At 39.2% G+C, this 15,336-nt stretch overlaps 1 protein-coding gene across 3 annotated transcripts; it reads right to left on the bottom strand.

The window, feature by feature from the left end:
- Positions 1–2,236: 2,236 nt before the first annotated feature.
- LMLN (leishmanolysin like peptidase) lies at positions 2,237–15,108 on the bottom strand. 3 transcript variants are annotated; one of them, XM_035331194.1, is made up of 17 exons: positions 14,944–15,108; positions 14,733–14,830; positions 14,604–14,634; positions 13,864–13,946; positions 13,274–13,391; positions 11,952–12,121; positions 11,255–11,360; positions 10,911–11,005; positions 10,058–10,175; positions 9,283–9,390; positions 7,955–8,031; positions 7,215–7,325; positions 6,408–6,537; positions 5,628–5,787; positions 4,757–4,887; positions 3,816–4,026; positions 2,237–2,841 (listed from the first exon to the last, which is right to left on the bottom strand). In XM_035331194.1, the coding sequence occupies exons 1-17, from the start codon at positions 15,070–15,072 to the stop codon at positions 2,747–2,749; spliced, it is 1,971 nt and encodes a 656-aa protein (XP_035187085.1). In that variant the 5' UTR covers positions 15,073–15,108; the 3' UTR covers positions 2,237–2,746. The 3 variants fall into 3 exon arrangements, with proteins under 3 accessions (XP_035187085.1, XP_035187084.1, XP_035187086.1); XM_035331193.1 differs by having other exon boundaries at positions 6,408–6,540; positions 14,944–15,107; XM_035331195.1 differs by having other exon boundaries at positions 2,237–2,655; positions 6,408–6,540; positions 14,944–15,107.
- Between the last annotated feature and the right edge of the window lie 228 nt (positions 15,109–15,336).

Raw genomic sequence — 15,336 nt, 5'->3', positions numbered from 1 at the left:
TTGCTCTTAAAAACCTGAGACATGTTTTTACTTAATTCATCTTAAGACTTGGAAGTTCACAACAATGGGTTAGAAGCTTAACTGAAAGACGAACAGAACTGAGGTAGGCCGCTTTACCTGAACTCTTGTTTGACAGTCACCAATTCATTCTCACCTGAAAGTGAATGTGACACATTTCCTGGCAGTTCCAACACGGTTACACTTACTGACAGAAGGTAACCCGCTGGATTTTGCCTACTTTAACCTTCCCTCCCAAGTCCCCTAGAGTCACTTCCAATTCTGCAGTTCACAGCCAATGTAAGGACTGCATGTCAAAGAAATTACAACTGAAATCTCAGATTATTAAGGCATTAGTAGTTTTACTTCACTGGACTCACTAATGCAGCTACTCAGCAGGTACTGGTGAATCTGACTACATGAACGCTGTCAGCCAGACAGATTTTCCCTGTAGGTACAACACATTACAGCCTCTTTCTTTAATTAAATGTATACAATTCAGAAGTAGGTAAGCATCAATGTTTCAAGCCATCTTTCAGTTTTCAGTTAATTCTCAGGAAGAGAAAAGCCCTCAAGATAAACAGCTGCGTAGAAGATAGAAAATTCACTTAAATATAACAAATTTCACTTACACAGACAGGAGACTAGCATATCAAATACCAAGCGCAATAAATTAACACCATTTAAAAATGTTTAACAGTTATAAAGTTAACCAGAAAGTTCAGACAGTGCAAATATTTCACAGTAAGAAAAAATAACCAATAATTTCTTTTCAAGTATAAAAAGCATTGTTGTTGCGTGATACCATTTAACCTGTATTATTGCACAACAGACAAAAGACAACCACAACCTCTGGACCTAATATATATTCTCAAACCTTTACGCTTTCAAGGAATCCATTGATATTGACTGTTGATTGTGCATATATTAAAATTATCAGTGTTCACTTACTAATCTGAGTGTTTCTTATTTCAAACTTGTACATGTTTAAAGCATTTGATCCCTAATTTGTATTGCTTCTCAGGAACACCTATTTAAGGCTAACCTAGGCCTTGTTTAATGCAAAGCAAACTGTGCATAACCTGCGGTTAAGAAGGGGAACTAGCCCAGTGCAAGGTACTCTCTCAAACATGATGCCCTCAGACAGTTTTAGGTTGCAGCTTACTCACCTCAGCAGTGTCATAAAAGCATCTTTAAAAAAAATCTGGTAGGCACAAAGATTTTCTTCAGTGTCCTTATGATTACAATGGAAGTTCTTATTAAACAGGCTTAATTGTAGCTAAAGAAATTTTCCTCCCTACCCCTTCCATATTAGGAGGGGATCAAGCCTTAAACAAGTAGTGTATCATCATCCTTCTCCCCATCTTTGTATTTTCAGTGCACTCAGCACATCTCCTCCCTCAAGTTTAGCACCTTCTCAAGAATGAAATTGGACGAACAGGACAGACAATCGATTGAACCACTTAAGTTTCTTTTATGCTAAGCAGGATTATTTGTAATGTGTCATCTAGGGTCAGAAACAAGGAAAAACACCTTCACAAGCATAGCGGAGAGGAGCTGTCCTCAGCGAGACAGATTTTGCTCATTTCCTGCCTCAGGTAGATTTTGTCCTCCAAAAGATGAATTTTGTACCAAGGTGTGCCCTTGTGTGGTTCAAAGTGTCTGATTCTCTAACATAATCCAAACGCTATGCATTGAGTATTTGTAACAATCAACTGTATGTCCAAGAAAAGGGGGAAAAAACACAGATTAGATATTTCTTTACATACTCAATATATTTTTTGACCTAGAGGAGTCAGTGTGGTTCTATAACACTATAGCTGCCATAGCTACTAGCTAGGCCTTCAACAAAAAGTGAAACAAATGTATTTATCATCATACTATTAAAGAAATAATGCCCTTATTTAAAAAAAGTAAAACCTACCCCAGTTTCACAGACTGGCATCAGTAATGAAATGCATTTGCCTAGCAAGTTGCTCAGAGAATATTCAAAGATTCAATGTTATTATACTGTACAGTAGAACTGGCACATGCTAAATGAAAGCGTGATTTCTAGACAGTCGTCACGGTTATCAGTCTGAAAGTCTACTTTGTGCATTCACTAAGGTTTAAATGAACCCCAAGAAGTAAATAGCTTACTGCAAACTAACATGAACTCTGAGAAGCCTCAAAGCTGCAGAATCCAGTTGTGGAAACAATCACCAACTGGTCTATTCTGTTAAATTATTTTTACTCATATACCTTGTAAGAATGGACAAAAAAAAAAAAAAAACCTCCCACACCTGTTTGGGTCTGAGTTATTCGCAGTAACTGATTTTTACATGGCTTTTGACTAAACCACTGAGGTATATTTACAGTCTGAGGATGCTTTGCTACCAGTCACACAGAACATAACAAAAAACCAACCCAAGTTCTACTACAGAAGAGTTCTCATTTCAAATCGTGATCAAGTTGCCAGGTAGTCTAACACAGCTGGCACAGTGGATCTCGTTACTGTGTCAAAATCAAAGGTTGCAATTCAGAAAAATACTGGCACTTATTGAGATGACAAGGTAAGTTTTCCTCCTCTCCAACTCTGGCTGTTTTGTCAGTAACTCCCCGACTACTGTCTGCACTGATACTTGCCGGGAGAGATGAGGTTCAGGAGAAGACAGCTGCCTGCAGAGACAAAAAAATCTCAGTGCTCCACAGTGAGAAGTACAGCACTGCGGTATACCATCTTGGAACATCTTCTTGCTCCCTGCTGAAACTATGCGCAGAGAAATAATCCCGTTAGCAGGGGAATTAAGTTAGCCATCAACAGCCAAAGGGTTACAACCAGGTTCGATGAGCAGGAGCACAGGTCTAAAATAAAAAAACAACACAGCATAAACCTTATATTTCATATTTAGAGAAAATAAAATAATCAGAGAGCAAAAACATATTTGTAGTAATCTGAACAGATTTACTTTTAGTGTTCAAGGACAGCAGTTCATAAAAGCTGAATAACATGATTTATTCCCTTTAAAATTAATTTCTGCAATAACTAGTAACAATTAGGAGAACAAAGGAGCAAAATGTATCAGTATGGCAAGAAAAGGACAGGAAGTTTACTATGGCATGATGGGGATAAGCACCATTTCAGAACCACAGACTCAAAAGGCTAGATATATAAGCATTTTCTGTATTATGTTATATATAAGCATATTATATAGATGCACATATATAAGCATATATATTAATATACTAAAAAAATCCCCCACATCTCCTAGGATGTGTTTGAATTCACACTTGGTGTTTCTCTGGCAGAGGGAGATGTCAGTCTCCTACATTATAGCTTTCTCATGCTAAAATCTGATCTGTAGGAGTCATTCCACCAACCCCTGAAACGTTGCCATTTCAAAGACAAAATAACACCACTTGAAATGGTACGCACAAACCCAAGAACATGTTGAAAACTGAATTAAATGTAGAGGTTAGCTAAACAGGTTTATTTTTTCCTCAAAACCTGCAATAGAGACAGTACATCTAGCAATTATAAAATTGATTAAAGTCTTAAAATGTAGCCTCTAGAGGAAAATACTGTAAAGACTGCTCTCTTTCACCGATTGGCTTTTTACATAATCAACTCTAGACAAAACAGTAACTGGTAGTCAGCAACTTAAGGTTCTTTTCTTCCTTCAAAAAGCAAAGCGACATCTGTCATTTGTGTTCTGGATTACTGCATCAATAGGAACTTATACAAGCCAGCACTCATTTTGCACCAAGGTGATGATTCTGAAGGTTATAAAAATGATCCATTCTCCAGAACAGAGATCTGAAATCAGAAGACAACCTACCAATTGGTGCAACTCTTGATAAGTTAGAAGCTGGAGGATCCCGCTCTGGGGGACAGGAGTCACAGAAGTCCCAACAGGCTGGACAAATTAGATTTCCAACATGGATCCAGCCATTCATCTGAATGCTCACAGTTAATACTTGACCTGAGCGGCTGCACAAGTACGCAGTGTCCTTGACCCAAACATGCAGCCCTTGTGGAGAACAAGAAACCTTAAAATAAAGGAATAAAAGTAAGGTCTGTATTATGATTTACTGGAAATATGTTTGGGGGTTTGGAAGTTCTTTCAATAAGGAAATAAAATATTCAGTAAACAGCCTGCATACAGCATAGATTAAGTGCAGGTATTTTAATGCACTCAGAGCAGCTATTTGTTTAAAAATGCTTTAAAGCACTGACTGTACACTTTTCATGCAATTATAGAGATAATCAACTGAGACTGAGTAAAGTTCTGTTTCTGCTAATGAGCACGCTTTTAGAGTTGCGCTGCCTTTGAAAGAAACAGCTTTAAGTGAGACAGTCCTGAAAGGAAGGATAATGAAAAGTGACACGTGCACAGTGCTTTCTACTGCAGAAAAATCAGAGTGATTTAACATAAAACTTCAACAACAGAAGATTCCAGCATAACTATTCTCACTTATCCCTGTGACACTTTGCCCTCAGTTAAGACAAGTAAGTCCTAGCAAGGCTGGGAGTAAACCAAGCCTTCCCAATGGCCATGCACTTGACTTGAAGCATGATCTGAACTACAGACTTACAGTTGGAAAATGCTTATTTCCAAAGCATGTCACATAACCTAGTGATTTACAGGAAGAGAGTATCACATACAGTGTCCAGGTGCGTAGTATAACAGTCATAGCCTGCATTTTATATCAGACTTCTCCCTTTGGTGTTACTACAAAAACGAAGCAAACAAAAAACCCATGCAACACACATACTTACTTGGTAACACCCACTACCCCAGTCGGGGTAACTGAGTTTCCTCCTGCATTGTTCCATGACAAAAGCTGATTTCTGAATAAGACATACAGAGTTTGGTCCATATTCTTCTGCACCATAGTTTTTGGTAGGATCTAAGGTGGAAAGAACATACTGAACCTCAATTTACTAGGCAAAAAGGAAGTCCACAATAATTTAATTTGCCGTAATTAGTCAGCCTTCACAGCCAATTCCGGGTTTACTTTTGGGATGTTTCAGACCATTAATCATTATATTCAAGACAATAATTCTCAGACTGAGTAAAGCATGAAGAAAACTGAGTTTTTAAAGAGACACTATCCACACACTTCTACAGAAATGTCTGCTCCCAGGGAGTGCCAGCTGTAATTGCTGGCTTGAGGGGAGAGCATGTTTGTTCATTTGGCTTTGGGAGTACTGCACACACAGGTAATATCCTGCAGCATCCTGGAGCCCTGCTATATTGGGAGTTCATGTGCTATTCCAGGAGGTAGGCCCATGCCCTGGTAATTTGCCAGGCTCTCTGCTTTGGATAGAAGACTACAAAGGTGAAAAGTAGATTTATTTGCAGTGACTCAAAAGCAACTGAACAACACTCCCCCTGTAACCTCTGTCTTGTATTTGGATCATTTGAGGATAATTTCTGTTCAACTCCTATGCAATTTTTGCATTTCCTATATACCTACTAGGAAGCAAACGCTCCCAAGGTAATTTTTCTGTGCTTCTCACCCCAGCACAGCCTTTACACAGATGGCAGTGTAAAACTAGTTTCACATCCAGTGAGTTAGGATACATATCAACTCCAGATAAACAAATATAGGCCCTTAAATATGATACTAAAGTCCTGGAAGCGTACCTGGTTGGTTTTCAATTATTCTGCAGTCTGAGCTGCGTTGAAATTCACCACTTAAATGCCAGCTGAATTCTTGACTGAAGGGACAATAGTCAGCAATTTCTACTGAGCCACCATAATAAGGCAAGTCTTCTGCTGGTACTCCATTAAGATTGTCAAAATACTGCAAAAACAAAATAGGCAGTGAAACGGTGCAGAGACAAGTCTACGGCTGTTATTTTGTTGTTGTTGCTTTTATTGCTTGTATTTATTTTATTTTTCAGTAGAACCAACCACTAAAGCTGTAAAAACATCAGTTACTTCTCGGGAATGCTATTAACAGCAACTTAGAATACCCCAGAACCAGATGAGCATAGGCTATTTAAGAACACATGAGTAATGCACAGAGATCCATGTTTACATGTATCACTCCCTAGCCCTGCACTGCCCCCGTCTCCTCTTGCAATCATAGCCATCTCTGGGAAGCAAATGTCTCAGTATGCAGCGACACAAGGGCACAGATTAGCTGAATAAATACCTCAGACAAAACATTATGGGGGACTTCTGTTACACAGCAACATTTCCAACTGAAACATCCTTAGACAGTCAAGCACCATCCTTATTGTTTTGTTAACAATCACAAGGCTTTTTATAAGCCTCCAGGCTTTTTATAATAGAGTAAGCAGACATTTTTCACAGTATCTACCCTCATCAACTAGTTCAGAAGAAAAAAAACACACATCCTGGCTACAAAACTCAGTAATGCAAATAGTTAATTATTTAGTAAACTAAGATCCATTATACCTGATATTCCTGAGGTAACTGCTTTGGAAACTTCTGTAAGTTGCACACTGCTACTGCTCTTTGGTCCTGCCTGCAGGTTAACTGCAAAGGATTACTTCTCAAAGTGTCACAGTATGGACTGATTAATTGCCTCCTAAAAAGAAAGGTAACATTAGATTAACTGCTTTTTGTAAATTTAACTACACAGTTTTTCTGACTATCCCTGCTCTTCCTCATACTTGGTCAATCACAAAAAGAAGCAGCAATATCTTGTCTGTAGGTTGATTATTGTTATTTGCTTATAAAGTTCCTAGTTTAAAGAGTATCAGGTCAGCAAACAGTCACAATGCGCTTAATTATTTAGTTTCAATGACATTGTTTTGTAAACTTTGAAGAAAAAATTATAAACAAAGCAGGGCTGCTATGGAGCAAACTTACTAGTAGTGAAATGAACAAACAAGAAGTATGCTAGCCAAAACAAAGCCTGTTTCTGGTGCTTTGGGTAAAATCCAGTAACGTAAAATGTTATCGGCTGCATTTACAACTAAAATGGACAAAATAAGAAAGCAAGCAACACTTAGATGAAGTCCTTCCCCGCCCAACTCCAAAACAGTTTTCTTGAAGAGCAAATACATTCCTCAGACGCTTGTCTTTGTATTTGTTGGGTAAAATAGTACTGTTCTTAATACGTTTGGTGTGCTCCTTTTTGGGTGTGCTCTGAAGATTCTTATAAGAGTATTCCTTGTGTATTACTTTTTACTGAGTTGCATTTGAAGGACAAAAGTAAACAAGCATCAGTCTTCCACCTTTTTATATAGAAAGACTTACTTTTGTTTCTTTTGGTCAATCCAGAACTTACAGCTCTTCATTACAAAGTCACAGCCTTTATTACGTCCCCAGTCTAATTTCTCTGCCATGCTGTAATTTGCTTTATACCAGCTGTAAAGGTATTTGAAATGAGAATACAATTTTAAAAATAGAGTTATGATTAATAAAAGAGCAGTTCAAAGTAGTTTATACTATGCCTAAAGGTTTTCAAGTGATAAAGCAGGGAAATAACACTCCTCGCTGCCTAATAATAAAAAAGTAAGAAAATTTCACTATTTTTCAACTCACAATGAGCTAAAATAAAACTTGATTGTTTAATTGTTTGAGAAATGCATCTCGGTCAACAAAGGAATAATGCACTCAGAAAGATGAAATTTTAGGCAATTTTGCTTTTCCTCCAAATATGCTTTCTATCCACAAAAAGACAAAAAATATGTGCTACATGGAACAGACAGAAGACTTACATTAAAAGAAAATAAAAAACAGACTCTGCAAACAGAACTATTCATTGCAGCGCATGCTTTTATGGCTATATGAAAAGTGGATTTTTTTAAAATATGTGAAAAAAATAACATACAAGATATAACTCCTTGTCTAATGCCATGCTGGTTATGCCAATTATTTACTGTGTGGCAGATGAATAAACACAAGTGCATCAATTCCAAACAACATCAAGTGCAACAAACACACCTGAACAACAACAACACAACCACACCATTATTATTCATATTAACACTTACCCCGTGTCTTCCATTAATGCTAAGGTAATCCTGGAAAAGACTCGGTTCTGCGTATGGGATCCAGTCATAGCTTCATTCTGAAAGTTACGAGTTACTATTAGTAAGCTCCTGAAAAATCAGTATTGTAAGAAAATGCCTGCTTTGAAAAAGCATTTTATTTTAGAGCCACATATTCAAGGGCATAGAAGTTCCAGTCTGACAACAGTTCCAGTCACAACATCCTCAAAGAGCAACTCTGAGTTCCTGAGTTTCCTAATCATCTTGTAACTGACAGTTTTAATACCCACGTGTCTTTTTCCTGCCCAGTCATTTCCAACCATTTCCAACTAATAAGCTTCAGGCTTACAACAAAAGTTGTTCATCCTTAATTACACAGCTCTGGGATTCCTATTACCAAACCCTTCTCACTTACTATTTCTTCAGAGTGTAGTCTTCCGGCCTTCCCTCTCCACCAGCATGGCTGGGAAGTGTTACCATCTGCAGACTTAGCAAATCTGGCACTATCACTAAAATATTTAATGAGAGAAGGATCAAGACCAAACCATATGAGTTACTTTCCAGATACAAACCTTCCCTGGAAACGAGACTGCTAATAGTGCCCCTGGGGCTAATCTAATTCGATCCTTTAGATTATCTTTACTTTAATGGCAGCCCTTCTAGTTGACTTTGAACCACTGTTCTACAAGAAAGGCTACTGAAAAGCAGGAAAAATCAGCTGTTTTGGTCTCCTGAAATACATATTTTTTCATGATTACTTCCATGAAAAGGTCTGTCCTGACGCATTTACCTTCTGGTTTACCTCACTTCATACAGTAATTATAAACTATACCTCTGTCCAAAGTATTACATAATGTTATAAATAAAAATAAGCTTAAGCGTCAGGAGGAAAGTAAGTGTTTCCTTCATCAGATGAGGTTCTGGAATAGGGATGGCAAAACCTAACCCTAAGGAGACGTTAAAAAAGATGCAATTTAGATAGCGAACAGACAGAACCATCTTTTTGATGACAACACTGAATTGACTCAAAGGAATGACCACAAAGAGCAAGCATGCCTTCTCAGAAGGGCAAATAGCAGACAAAAGTAAGAGATGTCATTTTTTTGTAGTCATTTTATCTGAAACTCATATTCTGAAGTTTGGCAATGAAGTAAAATAATATTTATCTAGAAATTGGACGTTTAAGTGTTTCCAGTTTAGCATTGTTTGTGATATATTTCAGTGAGGCTTGACACACTGAAGGCTCCGGTGAGTACTGCTATAAACCTGAAAATAAAGGCAGGGGAGCAGGCTTTTCCAAATCCCCCTCCATTCCTAATATTAGCACCCACCTCCAACAGCCTCTTCTCCCAGTGATTGAGCTCAGTACCCATGCCACCTTGATTTTCAAGCTCCATTCCCTCTAGGATTGGACAATTAAAATGTTTACGAGCTTCTTCCTAGAAAGAAAACATTTCAACACAACTCATGAGCATTTGTAGACAAATATGATTAAAAGCTATTTTCAATAACAATTTATTACACTTAATATATGCTTAGTTGGGGTAAAAAAAGTCAGAGGTGTGGGAATCAAGAAGGATTTCCAAAAATATTTAAGTACTTTCTTTTTAAACATGACAAAATGTTAAATGCATTATTTTCTAATGCATAAGATTACCAAAAAAGATTATTATTTTTTTTTTTTTAAGAAAAGTATTAAATAGGATGAAATTACACAAGAAAAACAGTAACAGCACTATCTGTTAAGGCAACGGGAGTACGAGGTGTTTAAGTCTATAGGAACGCATTTGAAGAATAGGATTAAGGAAACAATATCAATTTTGCTCAACTGTTTACAACTTACTTCCCAATCACTTAATTGCCTCTTATTGAATTATTTATTTCATACTGCCAACCATTTTTCTTCACTTCTTTTTCACCTGGGATAGTCCCTTCTCAACTAATTACATCACCATAATTATATAGTCTTTGGGCCATACATTCAGAAAAACAACAAAAAAAAACTATGTAAAGTTAATTTATTACTGCTTAAGAAGAGTAAGAAATAATCGTGACTCAAGGATGTGATGGGTTACAAAGTGTACAACTAAGTTAATCAACACTTACAACTACACGAGGTGTTACCAGAAGGTGAACAGTATGACGAAGCATTTGGCCACCACGTACGTCCCATAACCTCACTGCTTTATGAACAACCTTATCGCTCCACTGATACAAACCTAGACTGTAAGAAGAATGTGTTAGTTACAGATCTTCCTGATAAATACATGCTACTGTGCAAAGCTGTATTTCCATTAAAAACCAGAATTAAAAAGAAGCTCCATTTCTCTTTCTTTGTGAAGTTTAAATCAACTATGCAACACTTCTCCTTTGTAAGATACATTATAACCTTTGTAAGATTTATTATATGGACAATTCTGATCTAACATGCCAAAGTAAGGTTACTAAAAAGAAGTCTGTAAACTTGAGACATATTTTCTATAGTTTTCAAAAATGTACTGCAAATTGTTTATTCAGTAACAAGTCAGAAAAATCAAGCAGCAGACTACAGGCATTGCCGTTTCTCCACAATTATAGACCTCAAATGATATGTGCCTCAAAAAAAACTACCTGCACTGACAGTAAACAGACTACAGAAAATGTAAGTCCCAGTTGAGTGAGGTGCTCAGAAAACCTCAAAATTTAAACAAGGGTTGTTGTAATGCTTAACTTCAAGCTTCCTGATAAATAAAAATTGTGCCTTAAATCATCCCCATGCATTACAAGGTAAGTGCTTAATGCCAACGTAAAGGAAGACTCAAATAAAAATAGAACAATGTTTGAATATAACAAATAAGAAAGATTCTAATAAAGGTATCAAGTTGGATTTTCAACAGGCTGACAGCAAGAATGTATCTAAAAAGGCAACCTGAAAACATCCTTCACTGGGAGTACTGAGAGGTCCAAAAATATGAAATACCTTTCATTAAAAGGAGGGAGTCCATCTGCGTATCTTGTTGTCAAAGGTTTTCCATCATCATCACGATAAAATGCAAACAGCCCAGCAGAGAAACCCTGCAAGTTAAAAATCAAACAGAAACCTCCGGTAAGACGTTTACACACCAAGTCAAATGCCATGAAAAGTTCTCGTACACAGCAGGTAGACTTGAAGTACCACACCTCAAGGCTATTAACACATGAGTTGAGAGAGGCAACGCAAGAGCTTGACCCCCAACAGACATGCTTCTCTTGCAATAAGCTGAAGAGATGTGAGGGGGAAGGCACAAATTTCAGGGAAATGCATTCTATAACACCAACCCTTACCAGTGCGTGGATAATCTCATGCTTCACTGTAGACAACATGCCAACAAATTCCTGAGCCTGCGTTGAAATCATGTTTGGACACAAGTTAGCATATCCTGCTATCGGCCTGGAAGACAGTTTTAAAGTTATATTGTTTTCAGTAATATACTAACAAATACAATTCATATTCACTTGAAGAGGCAGAAAGCAGCACGGGAAACTAAAGGCTAATGTAAAAATAAGTGCTTTAGATAACTTCCCCTAACTAATTATAACTAGTCTGTTAACAATACTGTGACTTTATTGCTAAAATAGGACAAGAGGGATGGGATCAGCCTGCATACCAATATGCTGCACAGATGTTACTGACAACAGCATAAGAGATCCGAATGTCAGGTGTAGTCATTATAGAGGTACAACGTGTCTGTTAAAATGACTACAGCCAAGTGAGAAACAGAAGCCATGTAAGCAGGGCCTATTTGCATTTTTCTTTAAGTTTTTGAAAGCATGACATTTCCTTCCACAGAAGCAGGATTGTGAGATAGAATTCAGACCATAACAGTGAACATTACTTTTGACGTAGATGTCTGTTTTATGAGTTAAGCATTATTCGATTGTTCTGTGCTTTATCCTATACACAACACAGGCAGACAATTCAACTCCACATATACAATTGAAAGTTTAATTAACGAAAATTTGCACCAGACAAAATACTTGCCTGTCCATTTCAGCTTCCAGTTGGCAGTAGGCTGCATATGCAATGATGTTTTCATGGCCACACCTTTCGGTAGTGAGAGCACTGACGTAAAGCACAAAGTCAGCGTCTCGAACCCCTTCTTGGTCAGGTAAGCCAAAGTGCCGTTCGTTCTGATTGTACACCCTGCATTGCTTTGACAATGTTCAAATGAAACAAAACGTATCAGTATGACAGAAATTTTGTAGAACAAAACACAACTAGCTTGAAGCCAAGAATAAACCCCAGCCTATGACAGCTGAAGATGAGAAAATTCCCTGCAACAACAGTAAACAAAACCAGAGCCAGGGAACAACTTTCAAGTGACTAGCCATTTTGATTAAAAGCTAGGAAGGTGGCAGCTGTTGAAAAAAAGGCGCCTGCCAAGCTAGATTAATTAAAGAGTTTTGGCTCACAGAAATAGTATATGCATAAGCAGACATTGCATTTCACATTTAATGCAATATATTTTTAATGCTGCAGTTGAAACGTCATGCTAAAAGAAAACTGGTGATCACATACTGTAGTCAAATCAAAAATTCACACAAGAAAATAAGTTAGAAGCATTTCCTGCACCGTGCTCCTCATTCATTGAATATCACTGTTTTGATTCAAAAATCAAAATTTATGATTAATTCTGTGAAAATCTGACTCATTGACGGAGGAGAATAATGAAGCAACTAAATGCCATTTCATAAACTTTGAATCTCATTATGCGTATATAGTATGCTGTATCACAGACTGAAAGAACAGTAAACATTCCAGTTTTCCATGACTTCTGGTTCAACATCATAAACTGAAGACGCTCTTGCTAACTAAATTTGAGTGACAGAATAGAACAACTTGAGTTATCTCCTGCAAAATGAATTGTAGAATAACAGAACGGTTTGGGTTGGAAGGGACCTTAAAGCTCATCTAATTCCAAGCCCCCAACACCAGGTTGCCCAAAGCCCCATCCAGCCTGACCTTGAACACTTCCACGGATGGGACAGCCACAGCTTCTCGGGGCAGGCTGTTCAGTGCCTCACCATGCTAACAGTGAAGAATTTCTTCCTTATACCTAATCTAAGCCTACCCTCTTGCAGTTTAAAACCACTTCTCCTTGTCCTATCACTACACTCCCTGACGAAGAATATACATACACCTTTAGGTATCGGCAGGTTGCCATAAGGTCTCCCCAGAGCCTTCTCTTCTCCAGGCTGAATCACTTACGAGTCACTTATGTACTAGCACTACTAACATTTTAAGGAGTTTCCACAAACTGCAATACTCCAAAGGTTAAGAAGCACCTGGATGGTTTAGCTTACCTGGAGGTGTTTTTCAGGAACTACAACCGGCCCGCATCTAGTATGGTTTGCACAGGCCACTCGGCAGTATCTGTGAGGGTCAGCTTTCCTCCTTAAATATTGGTTTGTTGCACACTGCCTTCAATCAAACATGAAAGACAGTTAGCATTGTTTTAGAATTAAAAAAAACTGTAGCATAATCTTACAGCACCCAACAACACTGTAATATATGTTTAATATAGCAACGTCGTAACTTCCATGCTGAAAAACGTTATGCTGCTCTGGAAGACAATGCTTCCAGTTGTTAACAGAGTACCTACAGGTGCAAAAAAAGATTTGGAACAGGTTCATAAACAGGGGCACACATATGAGGAAATAAGGAGCATGATACTCTTTAACATCTCTGATACAACAAACTTAGGTGTTGATCATGGAAGGCCAGCAAACCTGTGTGTTCTTCAATAGCATCTCCCACCACTGGGCCAGATGGATCACTGGTCTGATCCAGGACAGCATTTCTTACGCTCTTATTCTATCCTTACTTTAAGGTCTACACAGTGCAATGTTACATATTGAATGCAGTAAGTGATTTTCAACAAACTTTTACATACCTGCTTAGCAATATAGTACCGGCTGATTTGCGCACTTGAAAAGTCTTCTCCAAGTAAGATATAGCTTGTGGAAAAAGTTTGTTCTAAGTAGAACAAAAATAAGAGTCACCCAGTGGTAGTGCAGACATAACTTACAAGTATTAATTACCAAGGTACACGAAACTTGTGAATGCTGTGGAACAGCAGAATAGCAGAGATCCAGACTTCCACGTTCAGAAATATTTAGTTCAACATTTCCATATTTTGTTCTTGGAATGACAAAGCAAGATGGAAGCCAGCATTAATTTGAATGTACAGTCCCAAGGAGGCTGACTTTATTTCAGCCCCGATCTTACAGGTCACTGGGAACTGTCCATCACAAATGTCCCCGGAGCTTGTCTCTGCGGTCCCTAAGCCCGACTGCTGCCCTCTCTCTTACTGCCTACTTGCACAATAAATCAAAAGATACCAGCAGGCCTATTTAAAGAACTCCTAAGACTATCAAAAATAATAACGAAAATCCTTTAAAAACTAGATACATACTGATTGACACCTTTGGGTGCTGGGATATAGCAAGCACTTATTAAGTAATATTTGACTTAACAGTGGGAGGATTTGGAAGAGAGAAACAGTCTGCACCCAAAGCCTCCTTTCCCTGACCAGAGGATATGAAAGCGCCTTAATCACATCGATAAAGCCTTGACTTCACCCACGTAAGTAGAAATAATAATAATAATAAAAAAGGAACAAACACGGCATACCTTTATAAGGTGTCTTTTTTCTGGTAGCAAACTGTTTAAAAAGAAGAAGAAAAAAAACAGGAGGTTTAGCCAATAGGGTTTCCATTGCGGGATAAGGACAAAAAGGGGTCACCACCACACCATACTCACTCCTCCACGCTCCTGTCGTACACGATCTTAATCCTCAGCCGCTGGCCCACGTCCCTCCTGACGAGGCGATCCTCCGCGAGGGGCACCCCGTACACGACCTGCCGGCGGGGAGCAAAGCCGTGGGCGCCGCCGCACCCTCCCCTCTTGTTCTCCTCACGGCCCCACCGACCCCAGCCCCCGAGCTTCCCCCCCCCAGCCCCGCCGGCCTCACCTCCCCGCCGCCGGGCGGCCGGTGGTGACAGGACGAGGAGCGGGGCGAGGCGGCGGCGCCCAGCAGCGGCAGGAGGAGCGCGGCCAGCAGCGGCCAGCCCGCGGCCCCGCACCGCCCGCCGGCGGCCATTTTGGCTGCCCCTCCGCCGCGTCGCCATGGAGGCGGCGCCGCCCGCCAATAGCAGAGCGCTGAGCGCCGGGGAGGGCGGGGCGGAGGCGGGAGGCGGCGTGCGATTGGGCGGCGGGGGCCGCCTCAGGGCTGTGGTGCAGGAGTTGGGGGGCAGCGCCCGAGTCTGTCAGGCAAATACCCGAAAACTGTTTCGTCTTTTAAGCACCTCGCCAAGTGTAGCGCCGCTGTAACGTCAGCATATTCAGACGTAACGCAGCACTTGCA

Source organism: Oxyura jamaicensis, chromosome 7 (genome assembly GCF_011077185.1).
Source record: "Oxyura jamaicensis isolate SHBP4307 breed ruddy duck chromosome 7, BPBGC_Ojam_1.0, whole genome shotgun sequence".
In the NCBI taxonomy this organism is placed as follows: Eukaryota; Metazoa; Chordata; class Aves; order Anseriformes; family Anatidae; genus Oxyura; species Oxyura jamaicensis.
Note: the sequence above shows the minus strand (reverse complement) of the source record. Positions and strands in the feature narration are given on the sequence as shown.

What these genes read in the sequence shown, in the direction of transcription:
- LMLN (XM_035331193.1), bottom strand. Translation starts at nt 15,072, where the DNA reads ATGGCCGCCGGCGGGCGGTGCGGGGCCGCGGGCTGGCCGCTGCTGGCC. An exon ending in TTCCTGAAAAACACCTCCAG is followed by an intron (nt 12,122 to 13,273) that starts GTAAGCTAAACC and finishes ACATTGTCAAAG; the next exon opens with CAATGCAGGGTGTACAATCA. An exon ending in ATTGACCAAAAGAAACAAAA is followed by an intron (nt 6,541 to 7,214) that starts GTAAGTCTTTCT and finishes CTTTCTTTTTAG; the next exon opens with GAGGCAATTAATCAGTCCAT.